The sequence below is a fragment of the Tenrec ecaudatus genome, chromosome 9 (assembly GCF_050624435.1).
Source record: "Tenrec ecaudatus isolate mTenEca1 chromosome 9, mTenEca1.hap1, whole genome shotgun sequence".
In the NCBI taxonomy this organism is placed as follows: domain Eukaryota; kingdom Metazoa; phylum Chordata; class Mammalia; order Afrosoricida; family Tenrecidae; genus Tenrec; species Tenrec ecaudatus.
Genome location: NC_134538.1, coordinates 136,739,439 through 136,759,174, shown reverse-complemented (window position 1 = coordinate 136,759,174; position 19,736 = coordinate 136,739,439). Strand labels below are relative to the sequence as shown.

The 19,736-nt window shown below is 45.8% G+C and overlaps 1 protein-coding gene across 6 annotated transcripts in view; it reads right to left on the bottom strand.

The window, feature by feature from the left end:
- ST7 (suppression of tumorigenicity 7) overlaps positions 1-19,736 on the bottom strand; it is a 295,831-nt gene that overhangs the window by 48,214 nt on the left and 227,881 nt on the right. For 4 of the 6 annotated variants that reach the window (XR_012786131.1, XR_012786130.1, XM_075558596.1 and 1 more), the window contains exon 9: positions 16,844-16,958. The exons of the other annotated variants lie outside the window; for them this stretch is intronic. Coding sequence is in view for 2 of the 4 variants with exons in the window: in XM_075558596.1 (XP_075414711.1) it covers positions 16,844-16,958 (115 nt within the window). In the remaining 2 variants the exon portion in view is untranslated. The remainder of the gene's footprint in view (positions 1-16,843; positions 16,959-19,736) is intronic. 6 annotated transcript variants of the gene reach the window in all.

The following is a 19,736-nucleotide window of genomic DNA, read 5'->3' as shown; positions in this document are numbered from 1 at the left end:
TCTGGTCAGTGGGGTATGTGTCTAAGTATGTATTTGCAGTTCTCCAGAGAAGCCATGCTCATCATGCCTTGGCTCGCTTCAATATGTCCTCTTTGTGCCCAGTGCTTTCTCTGCCCGGCTCAACTAATTACATGGTCTCCTCTGGGAAGACTTCCCGCGCTTCGCCTTGCTGGGTGACGAGTCCCTTCCATGGAAAATGAAAGTCTACTGCAGCCTGATATTCCATAGCAACTGTATATTCCACTCATTCCATCTCCGCCTTCCATGGTGTGCCCCATGGAAGCAAGAGCCATATGTCTTCATTGTTTTGTACTTCCAACACAAATAATGCTTGTCACACAGTTGGCAGTCAGTACTTGTTGAATGAAATCCTAAGCTCATGTACTATCAGCTGAAGTCATGGGATACTCCTCTCCATCGGCAGGCAATCAGCATCGAACTGAGCCTCTGGGAACCCAAAGCAATCAGTGTTGCTGGGCGTTTAATGAGAGAGGCAGAAATCTGGTATTTCTCAGAATATTTACTGCATTTATCTTTGCTTACGGGATTCTGGAAGAATGCATAACATTTTCTTGGTACTCTCATCTAGACGTTTATTTGAAAGAGATGTGGTAGGATAGAATGGGGCACGAAGGAAACGCAAGTGAAAGCTGGAACAAAGTCGAAGAAAACTAGAAGAATCTTCAGCCAGAAACATGAAAGGGAAACCACACCTTCTCTGGCTCTTTGTGACGCTGCCGAAAGGAAAGAAAGATCATCTCTGTGAGAAAGGCCTTTGAGTTTTCAAAAGTCATAAATGGCTCCTAGTAACCACGCGCCCTGCAATAATCTTAGGAGAAACGTACGTATCCATGAGTAAAACTGGGACTTAGATGGGTCTTGGAAAAACTGATGCACAAACTTTAGCTAAAACAATTTTTAGTGATAATCTTTGACCTAATTTTCTGTTGCTTCTCTATAAATTGTGATAATCAAGAGGTAGTTGTTAACGGATCATCACTGCTCCTATGCCTGAGCCTAGGTGAGCAGAGGGTCCCCTCTCGTCTCAGGGCATGAGGTCTATGTCTATGATTAGAAAACAACCTTTCCAAGGGGAGTCGCTAGTAGATGCCTAAATGGCAAAGTGAGGGCCTTATGCCACAGTGCACCTGCATCCATCATTCTTCATGGATGTTCTGAAGGGGGACTTAGAACATAGGTGTCAACGATGAAGAATCAATCACCCTTTTCTCCCTCTGCATCTTTCAAATAGATCCATCACGCACTGATTCATCCAGTCTCCATTTACTGTGGGCTTAAAAAAAAAATCTTTCTCGAGTAGATGGAAAGCTTTTTGAAGACCAATAGACTCTATTCATTGCTGAATCCCCGAAGCAGCTGAAAGTTGGTATCATCAACCTAATATGGGTTTGATAAATCCTTCCTGAATTGATTTGGAAAATTTACCTAATTACTCTCTTTAATACTTTAAAGTTACAGAATATCAACCATCCTTTTTCTTGGTCAGGTAACACCCTTTTTTCTTTACCACACACACTTCAAGCTTGTGTTAGTCCTATCTGAGTGTCCTCCAGGGTCACTCTGAGTTGGAATCACGAGTTGGCAATGAGAAGATATTCGACCTTTTGGTCCCTCCTTCAGAAGTCAATCCCTGGTCCCCTTTTCGCTTAAAACAAACAAACAAACAAACTTTATTGCAGGGAGGAGAAAAAAGAAAACAACAAGTAATGTTAAGGGACTTCTAAAAGTTCATGAAAAAATTCAATTTAAAGATAATGGTATTTTTCCATGAACTTGAAGTCCTTTCATATATTTAAGAGAGAAAAAAAAAACTCCCAGTGCCATTGAGTCAACATAGACTCATAATGACCGGATAGAACTGCCGTGTGAGTTTCTGAGATGGTAATTGTTTATAGGATTAGGAAGGACACTCTTTCTCCCAAGGAGAAATAGAGATGTGCTTTGGGGTAGCCAGCTTTGTGATCTGATTGAACTTTTAAATTTTCTCTTGGCATGTCTCAGAGACAGAAGCTAGTGGCACTGTGCAGTGTGTCTGTGTGCTATTTATGGGTAAGACTATCGGAAAATGCCACTTCTCTGGTCGCCATGTACCCTCTTTTGTCTCAAATAAGAACCTCAAAAAGAAGTGCCAACTAGGAATTCAATGATTCAGTCGGGAAATTCTACATGACTCTAGTAATTTTGCAGGGGATAGAGGGGCTTGCAGGGAATGAGGGGGATGTGTGTGACACTATTCATTTAACTACATCCAGAAAAATTCATCTTAGGCTAAAAAGTCAAAGATCAGGTGTCATGTGCAGCTTCTTAATATCTTTGAGGGTCTGTGTCAGAGGCCCTTCTACGTCTGGTACCCAGAAGCCAAACGTGACAGTTTACTTGACAGTAATGGCTGGCTGGGGGAGGATGCTATTTTGGCAAATTGCATTAGCTGGACGATGAAGATTACTGAAGCCAACATAAATCTGGAGTGTTTGGACACATGTCAACTGTGTGCATTACACAGAGATACAGCCATTAAAGGACTTCCATCATCAGAGAAGTAGAAGCTTCCAGATGCGTCGCTAAGGTTGGCGGCATCCAGTGTGTTAGTTCACAATGTCTGTCCTCCACACTCACACCCCAAGGACCAGACCATACGAATTCTTTGGTAGTGTTTATCATCCATTTTAATCATAGAACAACACGTGATCGATATAGTTGTAAACTGCTGAAATCAGTGCTTTTTAGATTGTATGAATACTAACAACAAAGTTGCTTTGTAAAATCTTTCCACGTGGTAGTCGGAGATACATTATTAGTGTCCGAGCAGAAGTCGTTTTCATTTTCTCCTTTCCTTGTAATTAATCCTTCATGCTCAACAAAATTGACATAGGTTGGCAAATACCAGTTGCCTTAATAGTGTAGGTAAAACACGCCAAAGCCTGACAAACTCAGTGACTGGCTGCCGGACATCGCACTGGTAGCCTGTGCAGAAGGCACCCCAAGATTCAAAGCTTAACTTGACTTGGTAACAGTGGTGGCATTAGCACCACGTGCTTAAAGGTTCAAAAAGGGAATCCGCACAGAGCTTTAGCCTTGTAGGCATATAAACTGAGCTTGTGGGGAATGTTTTTTATTTGATAGCTTACTAGCTAATAAATTTTTGCACAACAATTTGCTAGTCATTCTGTCAAGCCCTCTGCCCCTCATCCGCAGTGAGTCGTTATTGAAATGACAACCATTATTAGGAGTTTCCTGTTCCTTTCATGTATAGTTTGTCTCAACAATATTTCATCTCATCCTGACGGGATAGAAAGATGGAATCTTCTAGACAGATCTGCACCTTGGTGCCCAAGCCAGCAAGTCCCCCAGTGTAAAGTTATGCAAGGTCCTCTCTTCTCAGTGACTTGTGCTTATAGGCCCAACGCCATAGTCCACCCTGTCAGTGCTGACCATCATTTTCTTCCACGAAACAGCCATGTGATTCATCTGCTGTCTCTTACCCAAGAATGTTCTTCAGGCCCTTGCCTGCTGGATTAGGTTCAGCCACTAGGGACTGAGGCATTTCAAACTAGCTTTCTCAACAGCAGCCGAATTTGGTGGTAGATGTGTTTGTTTCAGAAACTGCTTGTGCCTTCAGCTTCAGCACTCACGTCTAGAAACAATGTTTTGGAGGTCCAGATGAGCTGACGTGTCATGTGCTGGTGAGTCCAGATTTGATACATAAGCCCTCCGTAATCTTAACTCACTCCGAATCTTGCATACACTTTAATCTAGATGGAAAATCCTAGGCGGAATGCAAGTTATCCAGGGACCATTCCAACGGCCTCCCTAGGTTGGAAGTTCGAGTCCAATCAGAGGGATGGCAAAGAAAGTCCTGGTCAATCACCTCGATACAATTAGTCATTGAAAGAACTAGGAGGCAAAGGGCATTTATAGAGGTCTAAGTACAGGTATGTACACATATAAATATATTTATATATGATGATGGGGAAACAGATCTATGAGCATACATTTAAAGGTTTAGTATTAAGGTAGCAGGTGGATATTGGACCTCTGCTCAAGTATTCCCTCAAAGCAAGAACACTGTTCTATTAACCTGGCATTCATGATGCTCACTTTCCCAGAATGATCACTGAAGACAACGAGGGTGCATAAGTAAATGTGGTGAAGAAAGCTGATGGTGCCCGGCTATCAAAAGATTGCCTGGCGTCTTAAAGGCTTAAAGATAAACAAGCGGCCTTCTAGCTCAGAAGCAACAAAACCCACATGGAAGAAGCACACCAGCCTGTGTGATCACGAGGTGTCGATGGGATCAGGTAGCAGATATGAAAGAACAAAAAAATCTTATCACTGTGAAGGAGAGGGACTGCGGAGTGGAGACACAAAGCCCATCTGTAGGCAACTGGATATCTCTTTACAGAAGGATCATGGGGAGGAGAAGAGCCAGTCAGGGTGCAGTATAGCAACGATGAAACATACAACTTTCCTCTAGTTCTTGAATGCTTCCCTCCCCCCACCCCCACTATCATAATCCCAACTTTAACTTACAAATCTGGTTGGATCAGAGGATGTACACTGGTGCAGATAGGAACTGGAAACACAGGGAATCCAGGACAGATAAACCCCTCAGGACAAGTAATGAGAATAGCGATACTAGGAGAGTAAGGGAAAGGTGGGAGGGGGGTGTTGAAAGGGGAAACCAATTACAATGATCTACATATAACCCCCTCTCTGGGGAACAGACAACAGAAAAGTGGGTGAAGGAAGACATCAGGCAGTGTAAGACATGAAAAAATAATCACATAAATCATCAAGGGTTCGTGAGGGAGGGAGGAGAAAAATGAGGAGCTGCTACCAGGGCTCAAGTAGAAAGCAAATGTTTTGAAAACGATGATGGCAACAAATGTACAAATGTGCTTGACACAATGGATGGATGGATGGATTGTGACAAGAGTTGTGCAAGCCCCCCAATAAAATGACTTTTAAAAATGAAAACCCCAGGACATACAGTTCTCTGACACACGTGAGGCCGCCGTGAGTCAGAGTCGTTCACAGAGCAACGAGTGACGTGATGGCGTCAAGGCACTGGGCAACAGGCAAATCTCATGCAGCGTTGACTTCCAAGTGCATGCTCAAGCTGTGAAGCACTATCAGCAAGAGGCTTCTCATCCGAATAGTCTCAACAGAGAGTGATTTCTGAATGACTGTCTCTGGAACTTCTGTTTTCAATCTATTGAGAGGAAAACATTCCACCCAGTGTTGAAACATGCCTCCTCCTAACGAGGATACCCTCTGCATATTACCAGATGACAGCTCATCAGGCTAACTGAGGATGGGATTGATGGCACTAGTAAAAGAGATCGTCACACAGCTGTTGCATTTTCAAAACATTGGAGACTATAAGAGAGACCAGCTGTCCCTCCTAAGGATGTTCCTGTCCCCAAATTAGGGCAATCACTAAATAACCTAAGGAAGTCCATACCCCAAAGAGCTTGGATCGGTATCTCCAATGGTGCCATTGTCCTGGGGCTGAAATCCTTTGATCAGGAGTGAAAATCCTTGGCATTTCTTTTTCAGCACAATAAAACTCTGGTAGATAAAATGAAACATTTTATCTCTTATCAAAGATTTACGCATATACGCCACTAGGTCCAGAATTAATTTTATTAACAGGTCACTGGACTGCACTTTAAAAAAAAATCATTTTGTCTTTCAGTTCCTGCTTTTGACACCAACATTTGATGTGTCAATACACTTTCTTTTGGTGTTAGCAAAAAAGCAAACAATACCACCTGGCATGACCATCACCTGATATGAAGTCAAGTCATTTCCTCAGTCCCAGTGGACAGCACTGTTAGGGCACAAGCCTGGGCCCTTGTTTTCTCAGTTTTAACTGCTATTTTATGTGTGGTTTTCATTTGGTCAGGACTGACCAGAAAGGAGTGAAGTGGAGGAGTGGTAATCTTGGCTCTTAGTAATAGCAAACAGTGAGTTCTTATTTTGTGCCTCCAACTATTACAAACAATGAGCATGAATTAGCTACTGTATATATTCGTGTATAAGCTGTTTTTCAGCACATTTTAAATGCCGTTTTTGTGGTAAAATTAGGTGCCTCGGCTGATATTCCGGTTAGCTTATACTCGAGTATATACGGTAATTTAATCCTCACAACAAATCAGCAGCTGTATGCTTTGGAGCAAATTACGCAATCTTTCTAAACCTTGATTTCGTTTCCAGAGAACAGAACCAGGCTTGGAACGTTAAGTACTTGGTCTGAACACTTCCACTTAGTGAGTGCGGCGTGGGGCCCCATCACCCATATGTGGTGGCCTTTTAGAGCCCCCAGGGATCACAGACCAGAGGCTGACGTCACTGTTTGTTCCTATAGGTGCCTCGCAGCCTTCGTATCCACTTGTTCTACGGGGTTCTTCGAAATCCATCTTCCCCTTGGCACCTGCATACACCTCCTAAAATCCCAACATTTCTATACAAAGACAATAAGAAAGCCAGGGTGGCATCTCGTATGATACAACTACCACGCAACGGAAAACACGCTGTCCCTGTTTCCAGCTTATAGTTTATGAATGAACAAAACAAACACATTCCTAACAATTGCAGTCCTCATTTCTGTGACCTGGCCAGAGCTGGTAGTTAGAACTACCGTCTTCATCATTCTTTCTGTATTCCTTTGTCCTCAGCCAAGAGCTCAGTTGTGTGTGTGTGTGTATGTGTGTGTGTGTGTGTGTGTGTGTGTGTGTGGTGCCTGGCAGCGTGACCTACTTTCATTCTTGAAGAGTCTGAGCCCTCAGTAGTCATTTCCCAATTGGGTTCCTGACATTAACAATAGGCTTACAATACTACAGAGCATGGCAGTACTAAAAGACATCCCAAGGCATCTTCTGGATTCTAAACACATTCTTCTTTATGTCCATTATTTACTATCCATCCAATTTCCCCTTGGCAATGAGCATCAATCACACCACTTAAGATAACAACACCCTTCTATGTCTGCTAGTCTAGAGCAGCGATTCTCAACCTGTGGGTCGCCACTCCTTTGGAGGTCGAATGACCTTTCACAGGGGTTGCCTAAGACCATATTTCCGAGACACCGCTCCTCTATCCATCTCCAGGAGGGTGCCCAAATGCAGATACACCCAAATACGGGGTCACCACAACATGAGGAACTGTATTAAAGGGTCACGGCATTAGGAAGGTTGAGAAGCACTGATCTAGAGGCACAAGGAACCCAACATGACCAGGAGGCATCTTAAGTTCCAGTTGAATGGAATCAGTGCTGTGCCTCCAGGTGGAAGTATTCCTTCCTTGGGAACTAAGACATCCAGACCTGAAGGACACAGGGTTCCAGAGGCAGGAAGTAAACCTGTTGCTAGTAGGTCACCAGGAGTAAGAGCGAGTGGTGCCATCCCCATGGCCACTCTTGGTTCCTAGACCTGAGACTCCTGGCTGTTGGAGAAATAGCGCCCTGTACTGGACGCTGGCTTACAGCACAGGACAGCCTTCTGGAGAACACTGCCCAAGCCTGCAAGGTACTAGCACTTAGTTGTGCCACCATAGTATGTTTAGAAAGCGATTCCCTCATTCTATCAGGCCGGCTGCTTGAGGATGGTGGGGACCATGGTAAGACCAGTGGATTCCACGAGCTAGGTCACATTGCATTTGTTGTGAAGTGAGTCAGTTCCCGGATGTGTGGGATACCTTGCTGGTGAATAAAGCATTAAATCCACAAATGATAGTTTTGGAAGACAAATCCATATCCAGAGTAGGTGTCTATTTCAGTCAGAACGAAATGCTTGCCTCTCCATAATGGAAGTGGTCCTATGTAATCACCCTGCTGGTTGATCCCCGTGAGAGGCAGTTCCCGGTTTTGGAGTCAGTGTTTCTCTCGGCTGCTGACACTCCAGTGGTCGCAGCCAAGTCAGCCTTAGTGAGTAAAGCCCACGCTGCTGAGCCCATGCATAACGTCCATCCCTGCCACCATTGCCACTTTGTTCATAACCTTACTGGTCCTCCTATGCCAAGGTAACCCTTTGGTGAGAATTCACCTGAGACATACAAATCTTCACTTTTCTGACCATTCAGACAGGTCTATCCACACACCAATTCCCAACACTTCCTTGTCACTGATTTTCCAGTTATGCTCTTTCCAAGTCCCTGACTATCTACCCAATTAGCCCATGAGTCAGGATACAGTTGAACAACTAGTCATTTCTCCTTCCAAGCGAAATAAACAGCCAGGTGCACTGCTCCAAGTTCTGCCCGTTGTGAAGGTTTCCTTTCAACACTATCCTTAAGGAGTCCCAGAAAGGGGGGCTAGTGCTGCCGCGGTCCACTTTCAAGGGGACCACCAGCATATCCTGCAGAAACATCTGTAAGGCAAGAATTCGTTTTCTCTTTCCCAGACAACTGATCCTATGAGGCCACAGGAGCAGACTGGAAGAAGGGCGGCACCATGACAAGAGTGACGATCATAGGCTCAGGGCTCGCTTCTTCTGCAGCTCGCTTGAACCTTTAGGCTCTGCTCGAGGCTGGTGCCAGATGCCTCGCTTCTGCTTGGAGAGCTGCTGTGCACGCTGAACTTAGTGGCTCTTTGGGTCAGGGAACACCAGCTCATGATGGGAAACTCAGGTTGCATGGTGGCTTGGTAGCCCACGGCGAGGCATTTGGTCTCTCCTCATCTTTAGAAAGCGATTCATCATTCTTCAAACCTCCTGGGGTCTCCTGGAATTGGTGTCAATTCAGAGCCAACATCCAGTAATCCTCCAAAAGTCTGATTATTTCATTTTCCCTGGTGAATGGTCCCTCTTGTAAAAAGCCAGCGACCCCTTTTATGGAAGGCTGGTATAAAGACCATATACATTTTTGGTGATTTGTGGGGTTCTTCCTCAAAGGGACTTGGCATCCTCTTCATTCGAGGGGTTGTGGATCTCTACACTAACTCAAGTCTAGGACCTGTGGAGGAATGGTGATTTTATTCTGACTTGGAGTTAGACGTTTGACCTGAGGTCTGCTGCTATAGAGATGGAGTAAAAGTAGGTTTCCCATCAGCTTCACTCCTAAGGACATCCTGCCTAAGGAGCCAATCACTCTGCTGTCCATTACAATAACCACGCTCACTTTGTTTCTTTCAATTAAGTGCCGGTTCTTGGCTCCCAGGCAGTCTGTTGTAGGTAGGTGACTTAATTCAGTTAGGGCAGTGCCCACAGTCAAACCTGAGTCACATAAAACTTCAGTTGAAGCATTCTTCAGAGATGCTATGAATCCCTTCACCAATTAGTCCATCGCTGTTATGAAAGGTATGTCGTAGGCCCTAGGACCTCGGGGCACTCCATGTGTGGGTCTATGTGTCTATCCTGAGAAGTCCACTTGCACATGCCAATTTCATAAGCCTTTGGATACCTCCTTCTTCAAGACACCAAGGTCGGTCTGGAATTTTGACTTGACTTCCTGTAGGACATCACGTAACCCAAGCTGCCGCAAACAAACAAACTATTAGACCCTCTCCTAGCCTCCGGAACTGACACACTAAGTGAAGAATCTGTGCATAGTGGGCCCATACCAACAAACTCAAGACCTATCCAACCTCATGTCCCTGCACCAGTATCTTAATAACAATTCCCACCCATATTCTCCAGGTTTGTACATGCTAGGAAACGCTAGCTGTTCTTTAGACGTATAGGTGACCATTTGGGTTTTACCAGACTCGCTGGGACTGAAGTCTAGTTATTGGTCTAGAGGTAATAATGGTGATGAGCGTATTTTCTGAAGAATTTTAGCAATGTCTTCGAATGCCTCTATCTCTCGTGATGCCCCGTAGTGTCATGTGCCACGTCAGCATGCACCATGGGATGAATCTCCTGACATGTGTGTGGCGAGGATGATTGTTTTACTGAGACTGGCTGTGCAGGCAGAGGGGAGTCATGTCTTCTGATGGGAGGAGTGATGCTGCAGTGATCCGAGTGTCCCCATCTCCAGGGTACCTGCCCACGTGTCCTCATCTAAAGTTTCAGGGACCCATTTCTGCCCCATCAATGCCTTCCCTGTGACCAGAGACACAATTTGAGTTTGGAAAGTCAGTTGACAGTCGACTCTGACTTTGATTCTGCGCAACATCAGTTCTGTTCCTACAAGAAATAAGGCTCTCTTTCAAGGCACCAGTGGAAACTGAGGCCTTTTATGCAGCGTCTGACTTGTGACTCTGACTTGACTTGTGACTCTGACTCGAACATGTTCCTTTCCCTTGACGCTCTATTAGAAGGAACCAACTGGCTTCCTCGTAATCCACTCCTGACGAAGTTTTGGGCTCAGTTTTATGTATTGAACACAGGATCATCCAGAGCCTCAGTTTCTCACCAACACTTCACCTGGGGGTGTTGATACTTTGCGTATTTACACTGCCACCTCATGCCCCGGCTTGCCAGTAGGCTCTGTCCACATAGTGGTGAAACCATCAGCGCTAATGAGGAAAGAGTTAACGGTACTCTGAAAACTAATCAGACTTGAGAACAAATTCAGAAAACACATGCATATGATTGTGTTTCTTCAGAACCATTCCTGGTACCAAATGCTGCCTGGCTGGCTTCTCTAGGACAGGGGGCTCCTGAACCCTCTCACCCTCATCCACAAGACATCTGCGACACGGGCAGATGCTGCTGGAAACACCTTGGACTCACCATGTGCTTGATTTTGAATTCATTTTTGGCCACTGAATGATCAGAAACCTTTTCACGATGCCTTTTTTTTTTTTTTACAACTCCCACCTTCAGTTTCACAACCCCATGTGGGGGTTTAAAACCTACAGGTTAAGAAGCTTTATTCTAGAGTGACAAAACCAGCCATGCTTCTCTCTCTCTCTCTCTCTCACACACACACACACACACACACACACACACACACACGTATGCCTCATACAACACTCTCTCCTTTTATTGTTCTGTCCACCACAGCACTCTCTCCTTGTCCACTAGCTTTTATAATCCATTGCCATGGCCACACAGAACTCACAAATGATGAGTTTATTGTGGAAGTTGACGGTTTGCAGTTCAGGTGGAAATGCTCAGGATTGAGCTGTTCAGTCAGGAAATGTGGCACAGTTCTTTCAGGGCTGCTATTAAATGACCAAAGGGCATGTTCCATAGATCAGTGAACGGCAGAGGCAACCTACTCCACAAACCTTTCTGAAAGCATTCTGGCTGGGAAGTCCACCCCTCGGTCACGCTCTGGCTTCTGGTTCTGCTGCTGCCGATCCGCTCTCACTTCCCTGTTCAAAGTGGTCTTCCTGGATGAAGGAGGATCATGGCACAGGGGCCTCCAAGTCCAGAGGAGACCTCTACTCCTGGTTCTTGCTGGTAGTAAATTCCCCCTCAACTTCTGAGATGGCTCATGTAGTCTCTGCAGTTGGCAGTCACTCACAGCTGAATCACATAATCCAATCAGGATTTTCCGCCTTCTTATCTAAACCCCTCGGGAAAGTGAGGATCATTTGATGGGCGTGACAAAGGCCATGGCTAGAAGAGCCTTATTAAATAACTTGTGTTGTAATATATTAATTTAGATCATGAAAATGGCTCACACGGTTGTAGAAGAAGGTAAATCCATTCTAACTTCAGGTCCATGAATCAGATATTAAGTTGGAGGCTTCTCCTGACTTGAGTAGCTTTCAGAGCTGATGGACCCAGGATCGGCATGAACATCCGGGCCGCAGAGGCCAGTAAGCTCAAGGTCACCAGGTCAGGCTTGTCACTGGGGAAGCAAATGACCCAAGGTTGGCAGGAGTCTGATGACTCTGAATCGGCAGCCCATATGGCAGGACACTGGTTCAAGTTCACAGAACCAGCAATCCATGAGCAAGATGCAGGATCCAGACCCAGCAGAAAGCAAACCAGCTTCCCCACAGTGTTCAGTTACACAGGAATTAGGCCACGCCCCCAAGGAAACGTCCTTTCAATTGCATCAGGGGTGTACCCTGAGTAACGGGGTTACACTCCATCGCCATCCTCCCACTACCGCTTGGCTGCTGACAGCAGATTCCATCAAGGAGTTGCTTATATTAAGCTAGGTCACATCATGGGGAATTACTGCGTCTCAACTGCCAAACCACTGAGAATCCTGGCCAATCAAGCCGACCACGAAACCTAACTATCACGCCCACTAACATTTTCAGCCACTCAAGTTTCTTGAAAAGCTGCTGTTCCGGTTGTGGTACATACTACAGCTAGACCAGACCAAACTCATTGCCATGGAGGCCATTTGACTCACAGTGACCCTATAGGGCACGGTGGGACTCCCGAGACTGGGGTCTTTCTGAGAGCACAGAGCCCCAGCTATTGCCTGAGTACTGGCTGAGAGCACAGAGCCCCAACTGTCTCTTGACGACTGGCTGGTGGTTTCGAACTGCTGACCTTGCGGTTACAGGGACCTGTAAAACTGATGAATCAGAAGGAAAAGGTCTTATGCCACCAGTTCTACTATCAGAGTCCACTTGGGACATATATCTCCCACAAAATTATATCAAAATCTACACCACCTGAAAAAAAAAGGTTTTATTTTGATGTTAGCCTGCCTCCCAACGTCAAAAATACATGGTATCAATTTAAAAATGCCAAACAAAAAATAATTTGGTCACAAGTGAGTTAAAAGCAATCAGCTGACTGCCAAAGTAGCCTGCGTGGCTTTTAAAAAAAGGTTCTGATGACTTAATGGATTTGACAACATTTCTGTCTTCAGAGCAAATGCACGACAACAAGTAAGATGACCAAGTCCAACTTAAATGAACCAAGTATATCAGCTTCTCTTTGTGACTAAAGAGATCAGGCACAAGTGGATTGAAGATGGGAAATAGCATTTGAAGGCAGCTTCAGAGGTGTGAGTCATACAAACAGTCCCGGTTCTTACAGACTGATTATAGGGGGATTTCAAGAGACACTCTGACATCTCTGCATTTCTGCACTCCCACCCACCTGAGTCATCCTTTGAACGAGGGGAGTGAGCGAGGCACAGGGGCTTAGGTTTATAGGAAACACATGGGCGTTGGAGCTCGCTGGACGCAGACTTGAACCCCAGACCTGCAGTTTTCTAAGAAGGTGGTCTTGCAAGTTGCTTACTCCATGAGGTCTGGGTTTCTGCGCCTGCTTAGATGGGATGCCTACCTTGCAAGGTGGTTGTGAGGGTCGTGGGGAGCATGCTTTATGTGCTTGGCCCATGGGAGGTTCTCGGTAAACGTAGCGAACACCAACAATAGTCTTAATAAAAATAATTTTAAAATATTGCCAATTGCCAAGATAGTAAGAGCCGAGGCCTGTGTCAGTCTACGTCAGTACTTATTAGCTTTCTTTTCTTCATAAAGTTGACATCATATTTCACAGAGAATTTCCTTGATCTCTTTTCTCTCAGCTAGATAAGACCTGAATGGCTTCACTTTGGCTCTTTATTTGGTCCAATTACTTAATGTCTCTCTCCGGGAGCTGTCCAAGGGGGAGAACCACGGTACTTCTCTCCTGCACTTGTGGGGGAAGAGAAGCGAATGCTTTCAGGTACACCTAATACACGGATGGCACACCAAGAATTCAAAAAGCACCCGTTGGGGTGCTGCTGCTGCTATTTTAGTCACTGTCGTAAGGACCAGGACCGACCACCCGGATAGAAACTCTGCTCACCCATAATGTTGGCTAATCACCACAGACAGCAAGAGGATGGAAACACTTGAGATCGCACGACAGCACTACCGACTACAGAGCTGGAATCACAAAATGTGAGAAGTGACCTCATGGGCAACATCAAAACTGCCCTGGAGATTACAAAGGGGTGTGACCAATTAACTGGTAATCCTAGTAGGGGTCCAGGGTTCCCAAAGTGCTCTGCCTTAATAAGAGTGTGTGCATTTCACTGATCCTTTTTACATTTTAAAGAGAGGTGGGGGGGAGGGGGAGGCGAGGTGGGGAAGGTTGAAGAAGGCGAGGAAGGCCAAGATAAATCTTATTCCCCTTTCTCCTTTCTCAAAAATTTTCTTCCTCCTACCCCACACCCTGTCTTTCCATTAAAAAAAAAATCCAAAACCCAACTTTTTTAAAAGGTCAAAAAAGCAGCAGTCATCTTTGCTGTATTGCTTCCCAACATACGACTTTTAAAAGCAGCCACCTAGCAAATGTCAGAAAGCATGATGGCTGTACCCATAAGCCATCCAAGAAACAGCTACCCAACCGGAGCATTCCAATTCACAAAGATAACACATAATCCCGCTGCTCTGGGTGTGGCCTCGTGGGCAGGGATGGAGAGGCAGCGATTCAAAGTGCTGCCTCCAGCCCCTCCTGGATTACAAGGATGACATCTGACGTGGGGTGAAGCACGGGACGCCTCTAAGCACTGTCGGTCTTCTGAGGTCTCGCACCCACTTCCTCGAACCGGGCCAGGTAGCTAGGTGCCCCGTAGCAATGAGGACAGGAAGTGGGGATGTCCTTGAGAGAATCCATTTCACGGGACCGGTGAGGCGTGGCTTTCACCAACCCCGCAGGGCTGCAGCTCTCCCCTCAAGCCCGGTCACGTCAGCAGGCACTTCGTTATGTTTCTACTGTAAAGGACACACGGGCTGTGCCAAGTCAGCACCGAGACTCCCCCTGGAGCCCAGCAGGGGTTAGGTCATCTGCACTCCACTGACAACTCAAAACCCAGAATGAAGCAGCTCGGCCCTGTTTTCCATGAAGAACGAACAAGAACATCATCTCTGTTGCCAGGTGCGTAACATAAACAGAGCTCCACACAAGGGCCTGGGAGGGTGAACTTGTCCATGTGCAACCAAGGAATTCCACAAAGTGGGAGCCAAGTTTCAGTGGAGGGTGCGACGGGCTGTTGTAACAATGTGACCATATGTGATCGGATTCTAATAAATCAGCTGTTGGCTATTGTGGACCAGAGACTGCGCAGTGAGACAAACACCAGAGAGCTCCGAATGAATGAGTTCATTTCTTTATCTTACAGTCGGTCTTAGAACACAAGGCTGATGATTTCTGCATTGAGCTGAGTCCAGCCTCGTGATCCAGAAGGTGCCGTTGGTAAAACCGTGATTTCATAAGCCTCGGTACATCCGGTGCAGCACCAGTTGGCAATGGGGCTGGGAACACTGGGGCTTTGCTAGCGCATTGATGTCGACAAGGTGGTAGCTGGGGAAACACAGGTGCCCTGTGCCCACAGGCCTGGCCCTGGGTTTCTTCGATAACAAGGGGACTTCAACGCATGAGCAATGGCCGAGAGCACCAGCTCATAGCTTGGTCCCCCACCTCAGCCACGGAGTGAGCCTCCAGGCACAAACAAGAATAAAAGTGCGCCGACGGGAAGACCAAACAGCCAGTGTCTTGTTAACTTTCAAGTGCTCCATCAACTCATCTCTCTCGTTCTAAAATGAGCTCCAGACTAGGCAGCATACGTCTCGGTACACAAGGCACTTGGGGCCGCAGAGGCAAAGCAGGGCCATCGCTCACTGACAGTTGGGTGTTTCCATCAAGAGAGAACACCGACAAAAACAAAGACAGCCTCAACACACGGGCCTTGGGAGGCTGATCAGTTCTTCCAACGGGCAGGGGCAACAAGTGCATCTCATGTCAGAGTTCACCGATGAAGATGTGTGTCCAAAAGTAAACTCCAAATGGTACAGTCTGCACTGTCTAGTTGAGGAATTCCTGGAAATGTGTGAGCTGTATAACTGACCTGAAACCACCGAAGCAGCTTACCACAGAAATCATCTTTTATTAGAGCCAAGAATGACTGTAAAGAACTACTGGCTAACATCCACTGACAAGCGCGTTCCTGGAGAAAGATCCAATCGTCTGAAGTTCGGAAGAGATTCCGGCAGGTGAGTCACGCAGGTAACTTAGGTGGTGGGGGCATGCCCAATTCACCACACAGAAAGTATTGACCGGGAATGACTATGCCAGCAGAGGGGCATTTACATACCTGGGGTATTTAAATGGCTCTTGATTTTCTTGGTTTATTCAGAAATGGGTAAAATTGCACAAGTTCATGGGCAAGTGACAAGATGGCAAAGGAACTTCAAAGTCCACCACAGGAGAGGACACGATCTTATCACCGACTAGTTTCTGGGCTCTTGTATGTGAGGATTTCTATTGATCCAAAGGATCGAGACTCCTCTGTCCTAATCCTTGAACCTACAAATACACCCCTATATGAAGGGTGAGGCACTCTTTTGGTCAAGTTCACGAGGTTATGCAGGAATAAGGTGAGTCCTAAACTCGATCCATTCGGAGTCTTCTAGGATGAGACCAGACACAGATGCCGTGTGATGGTGGGGACATCAAGTCCGCAGCTTGTTGGTAGCTACTAGAAGCAGAGAGTGAAAGAAGTCCTTTTTCCTCTGAGAGCCAGTGCCCTGAATTCAAACATTAGCCCCAGAACTCCAAGGAAATACATTTCTGTTCCTTAAAGCCACCTTCTTGGGACACTTCTGTGTTGGCTGGAATAGGTAACGAAGACGATGACCAACAGGAGTGGCCACAAGTCAACATGCTCTGTCCCAGCTGGGTGTGTGCTGCCTGCAGAGGTTCCAGATGATTCCTGACCAGGGAGGTAACGCTGCAGTGTCCGTGACCACCTGACAGTGCAGAGGAGATCTGCTGGGATGGGACACAGGCCACTCAGCATTTCTGGCCCCCACTAAGGACAGAATTCTCAGATTCTGCCAAATGTCATCGTCAAACAATTTGTGTAAACCTTACCGGTGGATACTGATCAAAGTTCTGTTCTTGGAAAGGGTCTAGTCACTAAAATTCCCCCGGGAGAACGAAAAGAGGAAACCACTGCAGGCAGGACTCACCGTCGTACTTGGCTAAGACGGCCTGGACATCGGCATATGCTTGGAGTTCCAGGAGGGCGTCTAAGAGATTTTCGTGGATATTGAACATGCTCAGGAGAGGGAATTCCTTCATTAACTGGGAAAGAAGAAAGCCAGGAATCAGTGATATATGCTTTAGGGATATATAATAATACAATATATATTGCAATGTATTCATGTTACATTCATGTATGTCTTTTGAGAAGCATAACTAATATAAAATTGCAAGAATTCACACCATATATTATCATTTTGTAAAGCATTAACCACTTCCTTCTTCCCCCTCTGCTTTTGGAACAATGGCAGCTTGGATTTTATAACTCTGCAGAGCATGAAAGGAAAGCCAAAGGGAGGAGTTTTCTTAGAAACCAGAGAGGATGCTCAGACATTGTGCTCCGTCATGTTAAAATGTCAGCACGCAGCCAGAAAAGATGAACGCTGGAGCACAGCCCATAGGCGCTCACCGTTTCAATGACCAGGAACCTTGTCAAAAGGCATTTCAACGGGAGTCAAGGGCAGGGGGAGACAAGCGGGCGTGCGTCGTGTGCCAATGTGAAGGAGGAATAGAGAGAAAGCCTGTCTGCTGCAGGTCATGATGGAGGAGCGTCAGGGAGAGGGTAGATGCTTGCTTAGTGATCCTTTCCTGGTGGCCTCAATTACACAAGACTCAAACTCATCCTCTGAGACTGAGGACTTGGCATGCAGGAAAGAAAACAGTGTGAGAGTGTAGAAGAGCAAGAACCACCGAGGGGAGACCTGCTTAGAGAAACAAACAAGGATCACTAAACCCACTAGCGGCCTAACAAAATCGGAGACCGTGAGTTTAATGTTAATAACAGTTGGTTGCTAACGAAAGGTTAGAGGTCCCAGTATACCCAGAGGTGCCTCAGAAGAAAGGCTTGGAAATCCACTTCCAAAAACATAGCCATGGAAAACCGGGAGCAGCAGTTGGACTCTGACACAAATGGCTCTTGTCTTGCTGATCTAGTGATGTTATAACAAATACCACAAAGTGATAGTTTAGGAGGCGACAAGTCCAAGGTCAGGGTGCCGGCTGTAGGGGAGACTTTCTTTCTCTATAGGCTCTGGGGAGGGTCCTTGTTTCCCTTTAGCATTTGTGGGCCCAGCATGCCTTCACGCTCTCCATGTGTCTTTGAATCCATCAACTACGGGTCTAGGAGGAGACTCCGAGTCCAAAGGGCATGCTTCTGTTCCCAGTTCTTCTTTCTAGCAGAAGTCAGATTCCTTTGTCTCCGGTTGACCCACAGTGCATCCCAGGAGTTTGTCTTTCACCAGATAGATCAGGGCCGTGACTAAGTAAGGGTGTTGTATCTCACCCTAATCTCCTTATAACTTAGCTGATCACATCAGATCATAGCATGATTACACCATTACATAACTGCTACACTACAGCCGCAAATAATCTCCAAACCACTGAGAATCATGCCCCATCCAAGTGGGCACACATTTTAGAGGGACAAAATTCAATCCATGACAGCAACCTGGAGTTGGAATCTACTCCATGCCAACTGATTACAATTGGCATGGTTGTCAGATGTAAGTTTATGGGGTTCAGAGACCCAGGGACAATAGTGAAGATATAAAATGATTAGGCTGAGCCCAAACAGACTGAAATAGGCTCAATGGAAGGTAAAGGGGCAAGAGTTAGCAATAATGGTGAAAAGAGTATTAAAAGAATGGATGAAAAGTCTTATATTGGATGGAGAAGAGCAGTCAAGGGGAGTTGAAAATATATAATACTTAACTTTCCTGGAAAGTAGACAGAAAGGAGAAAGCGTTTCTAAGAACTTCAAGTAAAATCTCATCTTGCAAAAGAAGGATTACCCAGTGCTTTATAAACTGTGGACATACACATATGAACGAGAGGGTACCCCCCTCCCCACCACCACCCCACCCTCAAAATCAGAACAAAGCTCCACTGGTGGAGCTTTCACAGGATGCATTTTCCCCACTAGGCGAGCAGCTAACAAATCGCTCTGTTAGTGCACCCAGTGGCATCGCCTAGGAAGGTTCTTGCTGGTCACAGTGAATTTTTTCATAAAAGCACTTTCACTCGAACCTCGTTTTTTGTGATGGCTGATTTAAGAGAACAGCATGTGGCTGTGAGATTTTGTTTCCTACTGGGGGTGGGGGGCAAGGGGTGGGGATGCTGCAGAAACTGTTGTGATATTGAACACAGCTTACAAGGACAGCACTATGGGAAAAACTCAAGTGTACAAGTGGTTTTCTTGCTTCAAAAAATGTGAAATGTTGATTGATGACAAACCTCCTTCTCGACCTTCTCTCAACTTCCCAAACAGATGAAAATGTCAACAAAATCCATGCACGTATGTTCCAAACTGATGATGGGCCATTGAAGACATGGGGAAGTTATTTGATTCAGCAAATTATAACGGGAGATTTGGGAACGAGAAGAGTTGCTGCGGTATTTGTCTCGGGTTCTGACTGATCGGGAAAAAGAGCATCGACTGGAAACATGCCATTGTTCGAAAGACCAGCTCCAATGCGACCCAAACTTTTTTCCCAAGGTCATTACTTATGATGAGACAGGGTGCTATTCTTACAATCCAGAAAGCAAACATCAATCAAGCCAGTGGACTATGCCGTCATCACCTCACGCCCCCACCAAAAAAAAAAAAGCTCCTCAAATGAAATCAAAGATCATGACAACTGCTCATTTGTATTTTTGATGTGAGGGGGACAGGTCAGACTATTAATCAAGCTTTCTATTTAGAGGTTCTGACAAGATTGCAGAACACTGTGTGAAAAAAATGCCTGATCTGTGGGAGACTGCAGACTGGTTTTGCAACTAGGACTACGCACCTGCTCATACCGCCCTCTCAGTAAGCCACTT